Raw genomic sequence first — 20,747 nt, forward strand, 5'->3', positions numbered from 1 at the left:
TACTTCAATTGATAGCCGCGGTTGGTCCGTTACAGTTTTCAAATTAATTTAAAAAAATACTTTAAAATTTCCGAATTTTTTAATAGAAATTCGTTTCAGTTTTTTAGCATTTAGTTGAAGTTGAAAGTATGTTGGCAAACTTTTAATACCTTCCCTAATATCTTTCCACTTTCAGGACTCTAAGCCATGATTTGACATAAATGATTTGACTAAGGAGCTCATATCACTTATTTCGTAAATCGTATAAAAGAGATAGGATCTGAAAGAATTTTTAAAATGCAGAACTTAATCGCATAAGATTTAAAAACAATGAACACTAAGCGATAATTCGGACAATCGTCAAGTCGAGTGCTCTTCCAACGAAAATAAATAAATAAATAATGCGTACTGCGACAATACTTTCTACTACTAATTCCATCGTTCCCAAAACAATTATTTACTTATATTTCAGATCGCCAATCAACCTACTAATCCGAATAATATCTATTAAATAAAATTCACCCATCTCGCAATAAAATTTTGCAAGATATAAAATCACTTCGCGATCTCATATCAAAATATTGATCTTGATGAAAAACACCTGCAAACCTCAGGTACTAATAAATAGCTCGGGTCATATTTTGAATTCGCTTTACGAAACACACTGCAATCTCGGTTTTAATCCCGGCTTAGACCTGCCTTTTGCCTAAATTCTATTTACGAATTTACGACTGATGTCGATGGGGAAACCATTAACTAAAAACAAGACCCACCCACTCAAATAAAGAATCTACATTCTACATAGAACAGCAAAAAAATAAGTCAATAAATGAAGTATTTCGAAAAACATATGGACATCTGCTGCTGCAAAGCTCCAAAGCTCCCTTATCCAGATGACTTTAAAATGAAAGCAATAAAACGCGATAATTACACGAAAATATATTGGAAGTTATAAAGCCCACTGAAAGCTCTTAAATCGATAAGAATATTTTTGGTGACAAATGCACCAAGTAAATTAAAGTCTTCAATTTGTAGCTGTTCGATGATACTATAAAAATATTTGCCACCACATATGCAGTTAAGGATAGTAACACCATGTCAGTCACATCACTCTTCCGAAAAACTAAATATTATATATGTACAATCACTATTTCGAAATCAAGTTCAAAATCTATTTAGCGACTATAGGCGGCCGTCTCTCTTCATAATCCAAATAAAAATATGTTTAGTGCGCCGAGATGTATAAATATTCTGAAAAGATTAATTGAAAAACTAACCTCTATTAACAATGTATAGTTTACTCTGTTTAGACTAAATATTCGAACAATTATATATATATATACATATATATATACATATATTTGGTTATATAAATTGTTAAACGCTCATCATCTATTTGTTTTTGCTTATTTATTTATCACTATTTCTGTTTCAATGCTAACACGTTCCCCATTATTTTTCCAATTGGTGTAATGGGAATGATGAACGTTATAGACCCCCCCCCCCCACGTTTGAAAGTGTAGCGTAATGAGAAACGATCCACTTTATGGACTCGCGGCCATTGGCCCACTGGCCCATGTTGAAATGTTGAAATAAAATTGAAATAGTGTTTCGATTTTTATAGTTTTTTTTATTTATTTATAATAATTTTTTTTATCTTAGTTTATGTTGGTTTCGGATGAACACGTACTAAGAACTTATTGTTGTTGTATTTCCGCTTGATACTTTTGTTGATGTTGTAACATCACGATTTAAACTTAAAATACATACAATTCGAAACGAACGAACACGCGCGATTTTCTTTTTCCTTTTTGGTTCTTAAACGTAGAATTTGTATACTTTCTTCTCAGTTGATGGTTTGTTTCTGCATGACATTGTGTGTGTGTGTGTTATAGTTGTTTCGTGTTGCTATCGCATTTGTTATTTGATTTAAATTACAATAATTGAGTTAAACTTTAAAATTAAATTAAGAATTCGTTACTGTGCGGGACAGGTTACAGAAATGGTAATAGTTTTAGGATAGTTAATATGTGTGTATGTGTTCCGTTTGTGTGTGTGTGTGTGTGTGTGTGTATGTGTATGTGTGTGTGTTTGGAAGGGAAAGGGTGTGGATGTGTAGGTGTGTTTGTTTGTATATGTGTGTACGTATGCGTAGATTGGTTTATGTTGCTGATAGTTACTTTAATTTACAAGAATTTCTTGATTTCATCGTATAACACAAGCACGAAAGCACCACCAGTACCTCTGAGAACATTAGAGAAGGCGCCCTTGAAGAAGGCACCTGGACCTTCTTGCTTAGCAATTGTAGCCCAGCAATGCACTGTGTTCTTATACACAATGTCGGCAGCCTTGCGACCGGACTGCATCATCATACGACGGCGCACAGTATCGAATGGATAGGATACAATGCCAGCAACGGTTGTAACAACTTGAGCAATAGCCCAGCTGATATAGATCGGTGTATTCTTGGGATCGGGCAACATACCACGAGCGGTATCATAGAAACCAAAATAGGCTGCACGATAAATAATGATACCTTGCACCGAAACGCCAAAGCCACGATATAAACCGACCAAGCCATCAGATTTAAAGATTTTAGCTAAGCAGTTGCCAAGACCAGTGAATTCACGAGCACCGCCCTTACCAGTATCAGCAGCCAAACTAAAAAAAAGAAGAAAAGTAAATAACATTGCACGGAACGCATTTTGCAAAAACATAATAAAATCTTATCTTACCGAGTACGGGCGAAATCCAAGGGATATACAAAGCAAAGTGATGTGGCACCAGCGGCACCGCCAGATGCTAAATTACCAGCAAAGTAACGCCAGAATTGGGTGTTCTTATCGACACCGCCCAAGAAAATCTACAACACGCGCATAAGTTAAAATATTTAGCTCCATTCTCGTAACACTTCTTTCATTTACGCCGTACTTACTTGCTTGTACTTATCCTTGAAAGCGAAGTTCAAAGCCTGAGTAGGGAAGTATCTGATAACATTGGCCATATTACCACGCCAGTATGATGAAAAACCTTGTTCTTTTGGAATGCGGACAAAGCAATCAACCATACCTTTGTATTGTTTATCAGGACTAATTTGCTTAGAGATGTGCTGCACTTGCAAAAGCAACTTAACACGCTCAATAGGGGCGACGGCAGTCTTTGAAATGGCAGCAGACACACCACCGGCAGCAAAATCCTTCAAGAAGGCAACTGGATCGGCCAAATCTTTACCCATTTTTCTGTATATTTGACAATAATAATCATTTAAAATACTTGAATTTTCAGTCCATGCAGATATTTGTAATGTTTAAACAGCCAAGCACCACTTACAGATTCATTTTGTCGCTCATATCCACACACACACACAAACACACTCTTTACGTCAAATGGAATGGATTGATGAATACTTGTTAAAATGGAATCGTTAACAATGGAATTTGATCGATGTTTATGATAAGGTTGATTCATTCGTCGCAAATACACCACACAGACACACATTTATATATCAAATATTAAATTAAAGGTAAATTTCTTTTTTCATATATACAGAAGATTTCATTCTTATAGATAAATGAAACACATACAGTAACACACACATAGCAAACGTCCAGCGTACTCACTTAAAACCATTCTGTTAATATAACTATGTATATATATATATATATATATATATATATAAATATATATACAAGCGATTAACAGAATGTTAACATATATATGTAAATAGCGAGGAACATTAATATAGCATACAATAATCTAATTATGTTATTTTACATAAAAGAAAAGACGAAAGAGTATATTAAATAAGAAGAAGCTATAACGCGATACACAATTTTGCTCTCCTTTCTTTTGCTAACAATGTCATGCACGTTTTGCTCGTTATCAAGAACTTGAAATTCTCGAAGTACATTTTTTTTTTTACTGATCGTAATAGAGATACGCACGTATATAATAATATGATAAGTCACTATCAAAATAAATGTAATTTCTTCCTTGAATGTGGCATCATTTACTGATAACCACATGGTTATTAATTACGTGAGCAAAAAACTACAATGTTAAGATCACTAACACACGTACACATACTTTATAAATCCCCAATGAATGTTAAGTTGCAATAACACGATTGGAAAGAAAGGTATAAGGTGTTATTGCCACGAGGACAGCATATATAAGCTAAAATTTTGAAAATGCTGGCATAGCAACATAAATTGAGAATTGTTTAGCCGTAAGCATATGTATTGCAGACAAACTATGCACACTTAGGTGCCCTTTTTAATGTTAAATAAATTTAACTATTGTTAGGCAATATGATTAGCAATTTTCTACACTACACACGGAACAAATGATTGACAACCAATTGTGTTTCGGTAAATGATTATTTAACACCACGTGGTTTTCGTATACATATACGCATATATTATTATATTATAAATGTTGACAATTAAATAAGAAGAGAAGCAGAGTATGAATCTTCTCGCTTATATATGCTATTGCATAATTTATGTGAAAATGTTTATCTTTCCAAGAATCGTTATACAATCTAAAAGCATAAAGCATATCTGTTCAGCAAAAGCGATTAAACTTGAAAATGTACGTTCAAGGTACGCAATGGAACTCTAACAAGGGGAATAAGTTTTTCTACTCTTTTCCCCAGTTACGTCACATTTCAATTTCTACATATAGAATTTATATAATTTTCTTCACTTTCTTCTTTTTTCCAATTTGTGGAATATGATTCTATAATTCTTTAGAATTCTTTATAAAGGAACTTTCGTTCTATATCTAAAAAAAAAAAAAAAAATGATAAGTTGGCAACACTTCCATACTTTTTTTACTTTAACTTAAGGGTGTAGTTGTGTTTATTAGATTGCATAACGGTTTTCGTAGTAAAGAGAAACTTTTCGATAAAATATTCATATATTTTTTACGTTCACAAATAAAAAAACTTTATCTTCAATTAAAAGCGAAATATTTCTTCTTCAATGTAATAAAAAAATTATTTATAATGCTTTCAAAGAAAAAAATTTATGAAACAATATGATTAAATCGAGTCCATATTCACAGCACAAGCACACATTTAGAAAGTACATAAATAAATAAATAAAATAAATAAATAATTTTATGAATCTGTTTATAATAAATTCATAATAATTTACTTATTTGCACTTGAAAAACTTTTTACATACTATTTATTTTTGTTATATCACAGTATAAAAACCAAATTTAAATCCCTTTTGGAATAGTAGACCGCACTGATTGGCGATTCGAACGTTAATAAAATATTAGTAGACTACAAATAAGTGTTAAGTCACTTTTTACCCGTAACATTAAATCAAGTTTATCGGTAACGGTCTCTGTTATTTTTTTTCTCACTTTCTTTCTTTCTCTCTCTCTCTCTCTCGCTCTCTCCCTCTCGAAAAGCTTTTATTTGACAAACAACCTTTAATTTGAACCGAAATGTTTAATAAAACGAAAACACAAAACTAAATATAATGCAAAGAAATATGAATATATATATATATATATATATATATAAAACAATAGTATATATAAGGATGGACTTATGTTTGTAATGAACTTTTGCATTTGCAACGTTTATCTAGTCTTTCTGCAGAAAGCTTTGAAAATTCTGCATTTTTCATTATACATAGAAAACTCAAGTGCAAATTTTCAATGGCAAATTACATAATAGTATAACATTCAAGGAGAGCAAGTATTTTGGAGAGAGCAAAAAATGAAAATGGAAATGGAGAGAGAGCAAAGAAGATTAAAGAAAACGTATTGCGTAAAATTAAATTATGAAAGCTTTTCGAATATACGAAGGAAATTAATCATATGTCGTTGGCAAAAGATGAAAAACATAAAAGTTTTCGACTTGAAGCGACTCTCTGTTATCACCACACACGTTGAGCATTAGATAAAAAACAAGTAGGCTATATGCATCATCTTTGGGCGAAATTGATACCCACCATCGCCGCCCCAAGCAAATAAATATATATGTAGGGAGTTTTTTCTTAATTATGGGCGAGGTTACCGACAAAAGTTCTAATCATTCTTGTCTTTTATATAAATATATTCAAATTTAAACTAAAGCGAACCAATTTCAAATAAAACCTCTTAGTGTTACGTCTTTCAAACACACATACCAGACAGACAAACGGAGACCTTGATCGCGTCTAAGCGATCGAAAATGGATATATTTTATTTGGCCTATCATCTGTATAAGCATTATAAATGCTGAATAATTTTCATTACGTTTTGGAAAATATTTACAAGACGCAATTTAAAGCAGGAGACTTTGATTATGACGTTTTAATACGCACACTTTTCTAAGAACGTATATGTATCTCTTATATAGTTATACGTAAGCATTCGTATAAACGTTGCAAAAAATTCCGTCAACTCTAGAATAAAGGTCGACATCAACGCCCAGTTTATGTAATATTGTTCCAACAATTAAACAAAAGATTATCCTAACAATGCTACAAACCATATAAGTTATTTATGCTTTACAGAGTCTTAAGTAATTCTAATATAGAAAAACTAAAGAACAACCAACCTTTTGAGTAAGCAGACAAAAGTAAATGTTTCTCATAGACGACATTTAGTGGTAAAAAAAATAATATTCTTAAAGAAATATAGAATAGAATTTTCATTTGTTCAAGCGCACAAATAAAAAGTCAAAGAACGATCGATGAACTTTTATAATAAACCAGACTTCCCCTATATAAAGTTATCCGTCAAAAAGAAAGCACAATATGTGTAAGCTACTTAGCCTCCAGTAAAGTTAGTATATACTTTCATTCTTGCTTGATTTACTTTTTAAAGTATGCCTAGTCGAATCGTGCGTAATGTAAGGTGCGGAGGTTGCCATTCTACAATAGTTTGATGAATCAATTTTTCTTCAATTATTCAAATTTTTGTAATTGAATATAATATATTTCGCTTTCAAACCTCCATCGTTACACATCCATCAAGAATGCAGGAACAAATGCTTAAATTTTTAGAAAGAATCAAAATTCGCCTTTAAAGACGTTGCAAACGAAAACCCCAAATTAATATACATTTCCAATAGTTGGGTATATAAATAAGTACAAGTTTATGGCTTTGATCTCAAGTATTCTATCATTCCGTTAGATAATCATTTTGTTTGGCGAGAAGCCAAAAAAAAAAAAAAAAAATCAAGACATTTGCTCACAATGAATGGATGTTTTAAGATTGTACGCAACTTTTATTTTTTTCGGTTTTTTTTTTTTGTTGACAAGGCCTTTCACAAACAAATACGTTTTCAGAAAAACAACATAAGACTTCAAGGTCCCACAAGCATAATTTCTTTTCTTTCTTTTTCGTATATACCGTATGAAGAGATGTGATTAATATGAGTTAGAATTAAATATTTCCAAAGTTGTAACAATGGGTCGTTCACCTGCGTGATTGATTAATAAATCTTGTAGACTATTCAATGAAACTGATAAGAAAACAAATCAAATGCATTTAGTTAATGAATTTTTACAAAATTTCAAAACACGGTTATCGCTACCGTAAAGATTATGCATAAATTTTATGTAATTTTCTATAATAAGTATCAATCAATTTTCCAATTGGTTTTTTTTTTTTCCTTTGTTTAACAGAACACATGGGAAGAACACATCACTTACGTTTTCATTGGGATGTTGGAATGTTAATGATTCGCTATAAAATTTTAATATATTTCAGTAGTGTGCCTACATTATGACTCCATATACTATTTTCACGATCACGATTAAGAATAAAAACTATAATTGAGTAGAAGAGAGAGTGCAAGAAAGTGGGCAAAAATTATTATCACGGCGTAAGAAAATTTTATATACGCCTTGGTGTGAACTGCGCGGTCACCACAACTTCGAGCATGAATGCAAAGATGGCAAATTATTTTATTAACTTGAATTGAATTTCAAAGTTTGCGCTCGTGCCAAATAAAGTTAAATACCGCTTGTTGTTAAAAGCAATATGTATAATCTTCTTTTCAATTTCTTTAACTTTGATGGCTTGATCGTTCCGCCGGGCAAAGGCAAAGATAAACATGAAAAAATCGATTAACTGATCGAAAAAGTGTGTAGAGTTTTAGGGATGGACTTTTTGTATTTCTGCATATAGGATATAAACTCATTACATTTCCATTTTCATTGATGATTGTAGTGATAATGACTTTACATTCACCTTGAAGTGAACTTTATTGTAAACCTTATGAATAGTATATGAAAAAAAGAAAACAGTTTGGCCTTTTTCCCACGAAAATTTCATCAAGGCATTAGAGCTTATTGGGCATTATATAAATAAAAAGAAATCCTTTTATTACAGAAACCAACTCAATCGAAAATATTTGCGAGCACTGAGCTTACAGAATTTACTAGCGAGCTTTGAATTGGAACGCAACAAAATGCCTTCCCATTTGCTTTATGTAATCAATTGCCTTATGCGCCAAACCAACTACCTATGTAAAAAGGAATGTTTTTATCCAAACTGTTTCATATCAAAGTTCATCTTCAAACGAAGTGTTCATCATCATCATCATCATGAATCTTAGGCCGCATAATTTTCAACAAAATTCCTTGTTAATCTGTTTTTATTTTTGTGGGAATTTTACACGCTTATACACGCATGTTTCGAACTATGGAATTGAACCAAATAAATAAACGTGCAAAATTTAGACAATCAATCATCAATATTCAGGAATTTGAAAATTGAAAAACAAGCACAGTGTATACAAGCCGAATGAGAGAATTATTGTCTGCACATATTCCAGGGTAGATACGAGAAATATTAAAGCGAATATTTAAAATGCTTCCTTTAGCAAATTGTATAGCAATACTTTATCGTCCCTGAAAGATTCGTTACATATATATATATCGTAATTATTTAAAGAGCGTAAATCTTTGAAAAAGAGACATAAAAGAGAAACAATTCTATTCGATATATTAGTTTAACACATGGTCACGCAATTCCAATGAATTCTGTCGCGAGAACAAAATCCACAAAATAAAAATTGAGAGCAATGTCAATAATTGAAAAAAGCCACTCCACACACCGTACTTTTTTAAGCCTTCTTACAACGTGAAAATATTTTAGGTTATGTTTAATTCATTAACATGAGAGTAAGCAAAGTATAAAAAAAAAAAAAAACGGGTACTATTATGCTTGTGGAAGTCCGGTAACGAAAAACGGCAGACAATATCAACAGCTAATAGGAGAGTTCCTGCGAATATAGCAACTTAACTTAAGAAAACTTAATAAATTATACATCTTTTGGACAAATGTTTTGCCGCTTTTGCAATTTTCCTTTTTCCGCATATATTTTTAGCTTTAATAAACATCCTTCTATCCATATGCATTCTCTACATATGTATATATATTCTCTCTCTATATATATGTATATATTATATATATCGACATTGGAGTTTTAAATGCATAGCAGATCGTAGAGATGTTACATAAGCATTGCGGCTACTTTTTTCTTATACAACATAATCTGTCATTTGAAGATCAAATTGATTCTTCCGACGTTATGTGTTACATAAAACGTATCTCTTTCTCATTAACATAAATGAAATGAAACTGGAATAATGTTTCTTCACCACATTTCATCTTGAAAGCCTCTAATTTTAACATTTTCTCTTAAATTTACGATTTTTTATAAATATAAAATCGCACAAGCATGCAAATATACTACTAAACACAGAAATTTTTTTCTTTGATATTATGCGCACAATAAAAGAAGTAAAAGAAAGCGTTTTCCTGCATAAACAAATTCTTAATTGTTATATGAAAATTACCATAAAATACCTTGTAGTTGACTTAATATAACTTCTTTCAAAAGTTACACAATAAAAATTTCTTTCAAAGAACAATTCTTAGATTTTCCCGAAATCGATGACGCGTTTTCACTTGACGGCTGTAATTCGTGAAGTATGTAGTGATGTTTTCATTATTGAATACCAATTACTTTGTATTCGTCATTCGATTTTAGTTTCAACTACTTAGAAAATCACACCTACTCGTTACTGACTATCAGAGTTGATCATTTTTAAAGTAAAAAATCTAAAGCAGCATAGTCATTATTAAGCTATCAAATTAAATCTTACATATATATTTTAAGATGTATTTTATATATAACATTTCATTTCAATTGGACTTTTTCATTGATTGATGTTATAATAGCAGAATGATGTGCTCATCTATGCACCTATACATTTTACGGCATTATTTTAATTCATTATATACACCCTTCCATTTTTTTAACGTATTGGTTTGTTCATTTTCATACCTTATTTTATAAATAGTCTTAATTAGTTCCAAATGTTTAAAATTTATTAAGATTAATGGTCATTGTTGTTTATAAATGAGAATGAAGTGAATTTATAAATTTTAAATTTATATAAAACTTGACAAAGTATATTTATTTAGTTTTCTTTTTTAAACAGTTTGCGATATTAGCCAAATAATGTTAAGAGTCCCACAGCTTCGAATGTTGTTATATTAAAGTCGTCTCGTCTTATGTCTTCTCCTTTTTTCGGCCCTTATCTACTAAATTTTTCCCATTTTATTAATAAGCGTGAATGAATTGTCTAATTTATGTTTATTTTGCAGAAATTTAAGTCTTTTTTACTATTCCTTCATATTATTTTTTCAATTTTAAATTTATTTGTTTGCTTAGTATTTAATCTATCAGTGAAGTCCCAGTGAAATGCAGTTTTCCTTCTCTTAAAGTCATTTTTCTTCATTCGTTAATCAAAAATTACTACATTAGTCAATCAAAGATTTACTTTGATTTTACATTAATTTTTTTATTGTTTTTTTTTTCAATATTTATTAACATTTATGTCAATTTCTTCAATTTTACTTCTCAAAGTATTTCAGAAAACTTTAATTAAGGATTCGCTGTGGATTGAAAACACCTAAAACTATATTTTGTTAATAAAATCTACAAAAAACTTGTTAGATGTTAATTTACAGAAACAACGTAATACTCTATGCTGTTTACAGAAAAAACGTAATACTCTAGGTTATTTACAGAAAAAACGTAATACTCTATGTTATTTACAGAAAGAACGCAATGGTCTATGTTAAAGGCAAAGCCGTCGGCAAAAGTCCACAAAAATCGCTTTTAGCCCGAAAACCGTCGATTTTCTTAGCAGTTATACATATCTGTTAGCACTAACTTTTCCATTAAGTGGTAACTACGTTAATTGTGATTATCCAATTTTCTAACTTTTCACTTTATCCAAATGTTTTTTCATCTAATATTTGCTTTATCCAAATTCACCATCTGTTTGTTTGCTTGTCTACATCTCTCTCAATAAATTTTCACGTTTTTAACGAAAATTTGTGATCGGGGAAATCAGTTAGAAACACTGCCCAAAACAATAAGTCTTTGCTCGAAGGAAGGAAGACAGTTGCAGATTTGTTCATCAAACTTAGGTATTTTAACATTTTGTAAATTCGTTAAAATGTCGGGCCGTGAAGGTGGCAAAAAGAAACCACTTAAAGCGCCGAAAAAGGAAGTGAAGGAACTGGACGAAAATGATTTAGCCTTCAAGCAAAAGCAAAAGGAACAGCAAAAGGCACTGGAGGCAGCTAAAATGAAAGCAGTACAAAAAGGACCTTTAGTGGGCGGCGGAATTAAGAAATCAGGCAAAAAATAGGCGCATTTAGAAAATTAGTCCCTCGTAAGAAATACCATTTCTTGTTCAACCCTTTGATTTTTTATATGTTTTTTGTATAACGAAGATTGATTAAAGAAAATTACATGTACTGTTAATCAAAATAACACAATATTTAAAAATACAAAAACGCTGCCTATGATTCAAGTAAAATATATTATATTTCAAATTATTAGGTAAGTAGAAATTTTTCAACGCTTTACTAAGTTTACTTAAGTTGCAAGAGAAAAATTTATTTATCGAAGCTTTTCATATCACTAGCAAAGGGAAAGCTGGACTGTGTCCCAGGCGATTGTATAGAAAATGCAGCAGCCCGACAAGCGAAAGTAATATGACTTTTCATGTCCATTTTAGAATGTTTGGTCATATGATAAGCTAGCGCACCCAAAAAGCTATCACCCGCACCAGTAGTATCTACTACAGTTCCGACTTTATTCGCAGCAATGTGTGTGCACTGGAAATTCTCGGTATTGTCGGCATAAATGGCACCCTTAGCACCTAATGTTATAATTACACATTTTGCACCCATATCTAGAAGCTCTTTAGCGGCGCTTTCAGCTTGTCTATAATTTTATGAATGGGAATATTATTATTATTAATTATTATTACATTATAAAATCGCTGCAAATATATTTTAACCTACTGAACATCTGTTATATCGACCCTTTTAGTTATTAAAGCAGCCTCGGTTTCATTTACACACAATATAGAAGCGGCTTTTATTAAATCTACTGGCATATCCTTTAGAGCTGGAGCTGCATTAAGAATTGATATGCCCTTAAAGCTATGCAAGGCTGCCAATGTCCCTTCTATTGGTGTTTCCAACTGACACAATAAAATCTTTGATTTTTCAAAAAGATGTTTAGCGGTGCGCACGTCTGCTCTATTTAATTCTGCGTTAGCTCCCTTAACGATAATTATTTGATTATTCCCCTCTTTCGATACAGTGATCTGGGCGAAACCTGTAGGCAAGCCCGCACATTGTTTCACATAATCCACGTTAACATTTTCCGAACGCAATTTTTTTAGGTAGTCTGCACCCCAATTATCATTGCCCACTTTAGCCACAAGAGCGGCGCTTGCGCCCAAACGGGCAGCGGCCACACATTGATTTGCACCTTTACCTCCAAATCCCGTTTCAAATTTATCAGCGTGTACAGTCTCGCCCGTCTTTGGAAAACGATTCACATAGCTACGAAATAAACGACTTCAAATTCAATATGCGCTTTCGCAATTCTTACCAAATATTGTCCACATTTACTGAACCGTAACTCACTACGTCCATACTGTTCTCATCTTCCATCTTTAATGTGCTATATGCAAATATAATGTGGATAATTAGGAAGGAAGAATGATAAGCGACAATTTGTAAATGCTTACGAATCTAAACAACAATAACAAGAACAACAGCGAAAAGGAAGACTAAATTTATGGCTTTGCTTGAACAATAAAAATAGAAAATAAAATGACTTTTTCATTTTTTTATTAAGTTGTTTCATTCTTTAAGGTTCACACAAACACACACACACAAATTGATTCGTTACCTAAATAATTATTCACAATTTTCCAAAAATTTTCTTTCGATGTGTTTCAAACGAAACGTACCCGTTGCATGTTCAAAAAGTCCAAAATTGTTCAGAATCTGAAGTATTTATAAATTTTTAAGATTCGCTAAAAATAATATTTTACTCCAACACATACTTGTATTGTATTTGATAAGATAAAATCTAGTTATCACTTCAAGTCGACTAATATCGTAAGAAGCAAATAAATCAATTTTTGTTAATTCAATACATTTAGGTCGTACCAATTTTATATATATGAAATTTTATATAATTATGGAACCATGTATGGCTGTCTGGAAGGAAAAACGAAGATCGCATGTGAATTGCGCTAGCAAGAAAAAAAAAAAAAAAAAAATGGATGACACATTTGTAAGTGAAATCGCGCTAATGCTAAGAAAAACAGCTGTCGGCGCATTCCGAGAAGAAATCGCTGAACATTGAAAGTGTCAAAAGGATCTACAATCAAGACCTACCTGCAAAAAATACAAATCTAATCGCACTAATTGCGCACTACAAAGCCAACATGACATGAAAGCGGCCAAAATTGTCTTGACTATCATATTTTCTTGAAAACAATACTTTCGAAGAACTAAAAGATTCATTATATTATTTAGAAAACCATTATCCATTGTACGCTTCTCGCAAAAGCAATTAATTGCGGATGCGTCTCCTTGGCAAAATATAAATCATATTTGTCGCCAAATTATCATAATCATTAGGCAAGCTAAAATGCCCGAGACTGTCTGACTAATGGAATATGTGAACTAAAAAAAAAAAGGAAAGCAATTTTGTTAAGCTTTCTCAAGACTTTCAAGACGATTTTCATTGCATCGAAATGGGGGGAAAGACATCTTATGAGCGTGTACTGTGTACCTTTCGCAAATGTGAACATGAGAAGGAATTCCTGCCATTGGCATTACTATAAACAACATTTAGAGACAGACATGTTGAAGTAGGAAGATATCGTAAGTTAACATTTCAACTCGTACCGCCACCAAATCATTGCTTCTTCCTCTTTCAATTGGAAAATTTATTTTCATACTATTATAACATGATTACAAAAGTAACCAAAGAGGAGGAGAAGAGATCAATTTATTAGCAATTAAGCAGTTAAATCCATCGGGTTTTTCTCATTGTACATTTTTTGTCGTAAGAAGAGCAAGGAAAGCATTTGCAATCGCCTTGGGCATCTCATGTTTATGAAGTTGATTGATTTCTAAGTGCTGCAAACAGAACAGCGAACCTAATAGAATCGAATAGGATTGCAATAAGCTTTTCTTTGCGCAACGTTACTTCAAATGAGATATTTGGCTTGTAAGATCGAAAGAGAAATTTCTTCGCTTCGTAGACGTCTTATGCGGCGTCATAAACGTCATCGTATTATATTATAGAACGTAGATCGCATTATATTGACAATTTGACTTGTACCGTATAAATAATGACATAAAGCGCGCACTTGTTTCTTTTCATGACTTGATAAATAATTAGAAACCCCTTTGCATATTTTAGTAAATTTCTTAAGTAAGCATATGGAATTTAACTAATAGAAAGTGATTGTGTAAATTTGAAGATGTCTATCAAGCATAGCCAGACAATTTAGAAATATATATATATACATATATATATTGATTTTAGAGGATTCGTAAAAGAGATTTTGTTAAATTTATTGAAAGCATTATGAAAATTATGCATCTAAGAGTGCCAAAGACAAGAATAAAGATTTCATTTAGTATCATCCCATCGATCTTTAAATTGGAATTGTTGAAGCCAATGTTATTTTTTTGTCGTTTTTCCTCTATTTAAGGCGAAAGTGCAATTAGAATGGTGTTAGAGCGGACTGTTAGCGAAAGAGTCCCTATTGCCAACAAAGCGATTACACAGATTACACAGAAGATTGCAAGCGCGGCAAAGTAAGTCACAGTGGAAACCATTTATATAAAGTTTTAGAGAACCTGTGTGTCATCAATTGAAGGGTATACTGATATACGGTTTTACGACAGGCGGGCACGAGCTGATCATGACCACGTTCATATAAAGGCTTTCGGCCGACCGACTTTTAAAAAGTTGATTTAAATATTACTTATTAATAAAAGATTACTGTTTTTGCTCGTAAAGCGAACGTTTTAATTCAATCAATTCGATATTGTTAGAATAATGCAATTCCCCGGCCCCCATCCGACTCGTTTAAATATATTCCGATTTGCAATGGACACGGAGAGCGTCGGGCTATGACTTGGATAAGTTGGAAAGAAAAACATGAAAATAAGCAGGGATTATAAGGCTCTCAATACCCCAGCAATCTGTTCAGTTACGCCTCCCATTTTATGTTTAGCATTCGATTAATCGGAGACTTAACTAAATTCAGATGGGGTTTTCGCATTCATATAAATGTTCGAGTGTACTTTAGCATATTTACCCTTTGCCCTTCGTAAACGTAATGAATTGAACGCACTTAATATCATTGGATAAATGATTGCCAGGTCACGGGAAAAGTTCTGGAAAAATTAGTTTCTTTAAGTCTAATTTAGTAAAACTTTATTGAAAATTTTTGTCAATACCGTTAACACATTTCATATGCTTGCAAGTGTATGTATGTATGTATTTATGTATGTATGCGTGGATGCATGCATGCTTTTGTGTGTGTGTGTGTGTGTGTGTGCATGCACTACTATTACCATTAATACAATTGATATAATCGTAACTAAACAGATTAAATAGGGATTTTTAAACGGGAGGAAAAAAGAGCAACGCATACAGATTTTTTTTTTTTTTTTTCTTGTTTTGGCTTTTTTTTTCTTTTTTTTTTTTTTTAACTCGATATTAACAACACAATGCATAAATATTATAATTATATGTATACATATATATATATATATATATTACAGTAAATATATATATATATATATATATATTACAGTAAAAAAATAAAATCTACAATTAAGATTACAGGTAATAGAACTAATCAGAGAATTTTTTGATTAAAACAACGAATGCGCATACATACAATAAATGAATTCTTGTAATTTCAAACTAAAAAAATCTGTTGTGTACGGTCGTCTTGATTTGTACGGCACAGAGCCGATTCCATCTGGCATCTATGTGTTGTGTACAGCCTTTTACACTATATAAATGTAAAAAAAAAAAAAAAAAAAAAAAAAGAAATCCTTAGATCTTAGTTTCGCATAGCATACACTGCAACAGTAAAATTATTGAAAGACAGAAGAGAAAAACTTGCCCGAACTTATACATTATTTGTTCTTATGTAAAACAATTTCATCCGTCTGGGCTCTTTTGTGTGTGCACTGGTATGCATTTATGGTATAAATTCATGTATTTATATTATGCATATGTTTTTCTATACATATATCATATATTTATAACTTAGTCCCTAAGTATCCGTACGAAAGGTATCCTTATTTTAGAGTGCTTCGTAATAATTCTAACAAATGTTTTATGTTGTGTTGCTCTTTGTATAAGAGAAGAGAAAAATGTTTCTTGTGTTGCTCTTAGAGCGATTGGAAACTAAAAAGTATTTCCAATTCTACTGCACTGTTGTCGCTTGTTCCACAAATTCACTTTGTAACGTAAGAACGTCAACAATCTGGAGCAATATTTCAATTTCATCGACTGAGTTTATAGCACTCGGTGCGGCCATCAATTTAACATTTTTCCCTTCGATGTTGGTGAAAAAGGTTTTATTCTTGAATATAACTGCACGATCATATGGCAGTCGCGACTTCTGACGATCGTTTACTGCTCTGCGAAACATTACACATGACGGTTGATATTTGGCGCGATCTTCTTCCGCTATATTGTGCTCCTGTAGGTCCCCGGTGTAGGTGATAAAGGTTGACTTTGCTAATGTCGAGGCTGGTAGCTCTTGCAATGTTACTTTAGAGCTCCAACTAATCGAAGGCAATGGTATACCTTTGGAAGCATTAGCCAATTTAATTAGCGGAAGATTAAGTTGATTCCGTGTCGGTCGCGGGGATTCAAGAGAGTCATTTGTTACATTAATCACGTACCAGGTCTCAAAGCAAGTAATTTTTTTGATAATTTTATCGCCCTGACGTGAAATGACTACCTTCTCAGGCGAAAGTTTGCGTGGCAGAACAGGTGTGGATGTCTTAGTGGCAACTTTTTGCTGATTCACAACAGCCAGAGAATTCTCTTTAGTAGACGTGGAAGATTGTGCTGCCATTATTCGCTTTTTATTACCGACTGCGACTGGTGCTTTAACCGCGGCCTGTTGTTTTCGTTTTGCTAAATAGGTAAAGTTCCTTGATGTTCGATTTTGTGCTTCGCGTTCAACCTGAGGCTCAGAATCTTCGGTGCCAACATTAACAATAGGCACATTTAGTTGCTTATTAATTTCTCTAGATTTACTTTCAGCTTCATCTTCTGTATCATCAAGTGAGAGAGGTATGCTCTCATCGGCGGAATCATCTAAATTTGCTATTAAAGGTTTGACAGGTTGCGTCTTTTTCGCTACCATGGCATTTAGAATGCGCGGTGCAGGTTTATCAGGTAATATGTTAGTGGATGACTTTGTTAACGCTCCCACTCGCGAATTACGCAAACCTAATTTGTGATTAAGTATATGAGGTTGTGTGGTAGTAGTAGATTTCCGACTTGCATCGACTGTTGAACGATTTAATCCAGATAATTTGTGTTCGCAACTTTCCACTGACTTTTTCTCAGATTGTGAAAATTTTATTGAAACTTCTTGCACGTCATCGTCGTCTTGTTTATTACCATTTTCATCGTCGTCATCGTCGTCAGTTATTGCAGAGAGTGTTTTCTGCTGAATACCCTTTGATTTTGTTATTAACACATCGCCCTTCTTATTAATGATATCGTTTACATTTACTATGGTAAATGTAGGCATGGTTTCAAAGTCATCAATTGTTGAATTTGGAGATTCCTCTGTAGCAATTGGTGATGTCTTCTCTCCGAAAGCGGTTGTAGTTGCCGGAGAGGTCGAGGCCACCATATAATTTGAATCTGATTGAGAATTTTTATTTTGCACTTTGCTAACAGTAATATTTGCTTTCTTTAATTGCGCCGCTATTGTGGGTTTTGTTAGAGGGGAGCTGGTGTTGTTGCTACTGTTGCTACTCGAAGCGGTCGTGGGACTATCTTTGTTATGGGGTTTAGGAGAACCTGTTCTCATTTTACTAGCTGCTGCTGTAGCCCTTGCCGCTAATATTTTAGCTTGTGTTGTAGCTACAGAAATTGAAGAACCAGCATTTGAAACGACCGTCTTGCTATCTGAGTTTGCAGCTGATACCGCCGTTTTTCCAGGCGTCGATCTAATCAAAATTCGACTTTCGGTCGAAGCCTTGGGTGTATCCGCGAATTGTTTTTTTTGTTTGCTTGTCAAAGAAACGTTTGATGCTTGCGCATTCACCACTTTACTGCCGTTTAGGGTTTGCGATGACGCTGGTAAGATCTTGCGTATTATTCTAGTATTGCTGGTAGACGCCGCTAACGTAGCCGAATTGTCTTTTGTATCTCTTGAAGGCACACTAACACGCACGCCACCAGAAGTAATAATCATTTGTTTACGAGCTACAGTTGGCCGACTTTCTCCGTCATTATCTGTTGAGTCTTCGAGTTTACGTTTTTGTCCTCCTAACATGTTTAAATTTCGTTGAGCATTAGCTGTTACCAACGATCGGCGAATTTGTTGCAAATGAGATGGGGCGGAACGAACGCTAGTTATCGTTGTCTGCGCTATTCTACCAACTGATGTCATCGGTGCAGTAGACTTCGCCGCAGCCTGCAACTGCCCCTGTGTTTCAGGCGGCACCACCTTACGAGGTCTTCCCCTGCCTCTTGTTGGACGTGGTACCCGTTCAGCCTCTGAGAAATCAGAGTCCACGGCCTCCTTCTCATCAGCTTGATACGCTTTGTCGTCGGATGCATTATCATCTTCATCGTTCAATTCAGCCGTATCGACTTCATCACTTGAGTCGCGATTGAAAAAATCGTCAGAACTGGAAGATGTTCTGCGTTGTTTACTCTCTGTGACGCCTATTAATGATTTACTGCCAGATGCAAACGATCCTACGTTCCTTATCAATTTGGGTGTGAGCAGGTCTTCGCTAGCATATTTCGGATTAGGTTTAATAGCTCTACGTGATCTGCCAGCCGCTATGGTCGGTGGTGGACTCTCTTCATGATCTTCCGATGATCTCTTCATAATACGCTGAACTATTTTCACTTTTTGACTGGCGCGCACATTGGATGACATGTTTGGTTCTTCTCTTTGTTGTTGTTGCTGTATTGATTGTGAGCTGCCAATTGGCCGCTTCTTCAATGGTCCTCTATATTTTTTATCGTCTTGTAATGTAGCCTTAGGAGTACCTCCCATACCAGCCAAACTTAAACGAGTGACCCTACTGCTCGTAGGCTGACTAATAATAGATTGCCGTTTTGAAGATGTTGCCGAGGATGAAGATTTTTTATTACCTTTGTTTGAATTCAATTTTTCTAATCGCACTACGCAGGAACGAGTCTTTTTTGCTTCTACGACGTTGGCTTTCTTTCCAACACGCATTTTCTTACATAGGTGCAATTATGATCTGAAAATAGTAGCAATCCGTGTAAAAAATATCAGAAATAATACTTTATTTATGGACTTATAAAAATTAGAATGAAAATCTAACGTTGGCAACCCAGATTCGAAAAAATTTGTCAGATATTGGCGGGAATCAATCAAAACAAATAAAATTATACTAATTTATAAAAAAAAAAACAAATCTTTCACCTTTTATGAGCATTTTCTTTAAATTACAATAAAGAGCAACGTTTTTCGTCATTTATCCATGCCGAGAGACACAATAATATTTTTGCCCTACTGTACGTACACACATACGTATCCCGAACCAATACCATACACGTATATGAAAATGTAGCGCGAACTATATATGCTGCAATCCCAAGGTATTACTGGAGCTTGTACACTTACGTTATTTAACTTAGCGTGATTATTGCTTCTTTGCGATTTTTACAAATTTGAGGAAACATTTATATAAGTGGCTATGGTACGATCCAAAAAATAAAAACCTATAATTTTATGTTTTTCCAACAAAACTATATTTCGTGCTTTAGCTCGACGGAGAGATTAACGCCAAAGTAAGGTCAACACAACTCTGTCAAAAGCCAGTTATGGGAATTTAATTAGTTCACTGCAACACGAAACACTTTAACTTGAAATTGTCTTATTTTTTTCAATAACTTGACAGCTATATGCTTTAATTTTTTATATTTTTTCGCAGCAATTAGAATAGAAATATCAACGACAAACGACGTAGGCCAAACGCTTGACAATTTGCTAAGCAGCGGAGAAATGAGTGGTAAATTTCTATTCAGCACTACAATCTGATAGAGGCCTTTGAAAGAGAAAAACCATTTGTCGTATGTATCGTTAATATGGCGTCGATTTGACAGTTTTCTCTAAGCAAGTTGTAAGAGTGAAAGCGACAACTCTATATAT

The 20,747-nt window shown here is 33.3% G+C and overlaps 4 protein-coding genes across 11 annotated transcripts; 1 reads left to right on the forward strand and 3 right to left on the reverse strand.

Moving 5' to 3' along the window:
* Positions 1–1,864: 1,864 nt before the first annotated feature.
* LOC119631595 (ADP,ATP carrier protein) lies at positions 1,865–9,919 on the reverse strand. 3 transcript variants are annotated; one of them, XM_038023962.1, is made up of 4 exons: positions 9,805–9,919; positions 2,915–3,218; positions 2,715–2,842; positions 1,865–2,640 (listed from the first exon to the last, which is right to left on the reverse strand). In XM_038023962.1, exons 2-4 carry the CDS (start codon positions 3,212–3,214, stop codon positions 2,166–2,168), a joined length of 903 nt encoding a protein of 300 aa, XP_037879890.1. In that variant the 5' UTR covers positions 3,215–3,218; positions 9,805–9,919; the 3' UTR covers positions 1,865–2,165. The 3 variants fall into 3 exon arrangements, with proteins under 3 accessions (XP_037879890.1, XP_037879900.1, XP_037879883.1); XM_038023972.1 differs by having other exon boundaries at positions 9,795–9,919; XM_038023955.1 differs by lacking the exon at positions 9,805–9,919 and adding an exon at positions 5,169–5,274.
* A 1,348-nt stretch (positions 9,920–11,267) lies between these two features.
* On the forward strand, positions 11,268–11,784 carry LOC119635762 (translation machinery-associated protein 7 homolog). The gene has a single exon (XM_038030767.1). It carries the CDS (start codon positions 11,469–11,471, stop codon positions 11,661–11,663), a length of 195 nt encoding a protein of 64 aa, XP_037886695.1. The 5' UTR covers positions 11,268–11,468; the 3' UTR covers positions 11,664–11,784.
* An 85-nt stretch (positions 11,785–11,869) lies between these two features.
* On the reverse strand, positions 11,870–13,474 carry LOC119635772 (ribokinase). 5 transcript variants are annotated; one of them, XM_038030800.1, is made up of 6 exons: positions 13,383–13,474; positions 13,226–13,323; positions 13,062–13,065; positions 12,923–12,994; positions 12,325–12,873; positions 11,870–12,244 (listed from the first exon to the last, which is right to left on the reverse strand). In XM_038030800.1, the coding sequence occupies exons 4-6, from the start codon at positions 12,982–12,984 to the stop codon at positions 11,914–11,916; spliced, it is 942 nt and encodes a 313-aa protein (XP_037886728.1). In that variant the 5' UTR covers positions 12,985–12,994; positions 13,062–13,065; positions 13,226–13,323; positions 13,383–13,474; the 3' UTR covers positions 11,870–11,913. The 5 variants fall into 5 exon arrangements, with proteins under 5 accessions (XP_037886728.1, XP_037886721.1, XP_037886714.1 ...); XM_038030793.1 differs by having other exon boundaries at positions 13,062–13,115; XM_038030786.1 differs by having other exon boundaries at positions 13,062–13,120.
* A 2,661-nt stretch (positions 13,475–16,135) lies between these two features.
* On the reverse strand, positions 16,136–20,650 carry LOC119639877 (uncharacterized threonine-rich GPI-anchored glycoprotein PJ4664.02). Of its 2 annotated transcripts, none has more exons than XM_038037568.1 (2): positions 20,220–20,650; positions 16,136–19,833 (listed from the first exon to the last, which is right to left on the reverse strand). In XM_038037568.1, the coding sequence occupies exon 2, from the start codon at positions 19,806–19,808 to the stop codon at positions 16,788–16,790; it is 3,021 nt and encodes a 1,006-aa protein (XP_037893496.1). In that variant the 5' UTR covers positions 19,809–19,833; positions 20,220–20,650; the 3' UTR covers positions 16,136–16,787. The 2 variants fall into 2 exon arrangements, with proteins under 2 accessions (XP_037893496.1, XP_037893503.1); XM_038037575.1 differs by lacking the exon at positions 20,220–20,650 and adding an exon at positions 20,019–20,213.
* Positions 20,651–20,747: the final 97 nt, after the last annotated feature.

The sequence above is a fragment of the Glossina fuscipes genome, unplaced genomic scaffold (genome assembly GCF_014805625.2).
Source record: "Glossina fuscipes isolate IAEA_lab_2018 unplaced genomic scaffold, Yale_Gfus_2 0, whole genome shotgun sequence".
Classification (NCBI taxonomy): Eukaryota; Metazoa; Arthropoda; class Insecta; order Diptera; family Glossinidae; genus Glossina; species Glossina fuscipes.

Coding starts and splice junctions, on each gene's coding strand:
- LOC119631595 (XM_038023962.1), bottom strand. CDS start 3,214: ATGGGTAAAGATTTGGCCGATCCAGTTGCCTTCTTGAAGGATTTTGCT. Junction 2,843..2,914: donor TCAAGGATAAGTACAAGCAA/GTAAGTACGGCG, acceptor CGCGTGTTGTAG/ATTTTCTTGGGCGGTGTCGA. Junction 2,641..2,714: donor TTGGATTTCGCCCGTACTCG/GTAAGATAAGAT, acceptor TCTTTTTTTTAG/TTTGGCTGCTGATACTGGTA.
- LOC119635762 (XM_038030767.1), top strand. CDS start 11,469: ATGTCGGGCCGTGAAGGTGGCAAAAAGAAACCACTTAAAGCGCCGAAA.
- LOC119635772 (XM_038030807.1), bottom strand. CDS start 12,984: ATGGAAGATGAGAACAGTATGGACGTAGTGAGTTACGGTTCAGTAAAT. Junction 12,874..12,922: donor GTAAATGTGGACAATATTTG/GTAAGAATTGCG, acceptor TTTATTTCGTAG/CTATGTGAATCGTTTTCCAA. Junction 12,245..12,324: donor GTCGATATAACAGATGTTCA/GTAGGTTAAAAT, acceptor ATAAAATTATAG/ACAAGCTGAAAGCGCCGCTA.
- LOC119639877 (XM_038037568.1), bottom strand. CDS start 19,808: ATGCGTGTTGGAAAGAAAGCCAACGTCGTAGAAGCAAAAAAGACTCGT.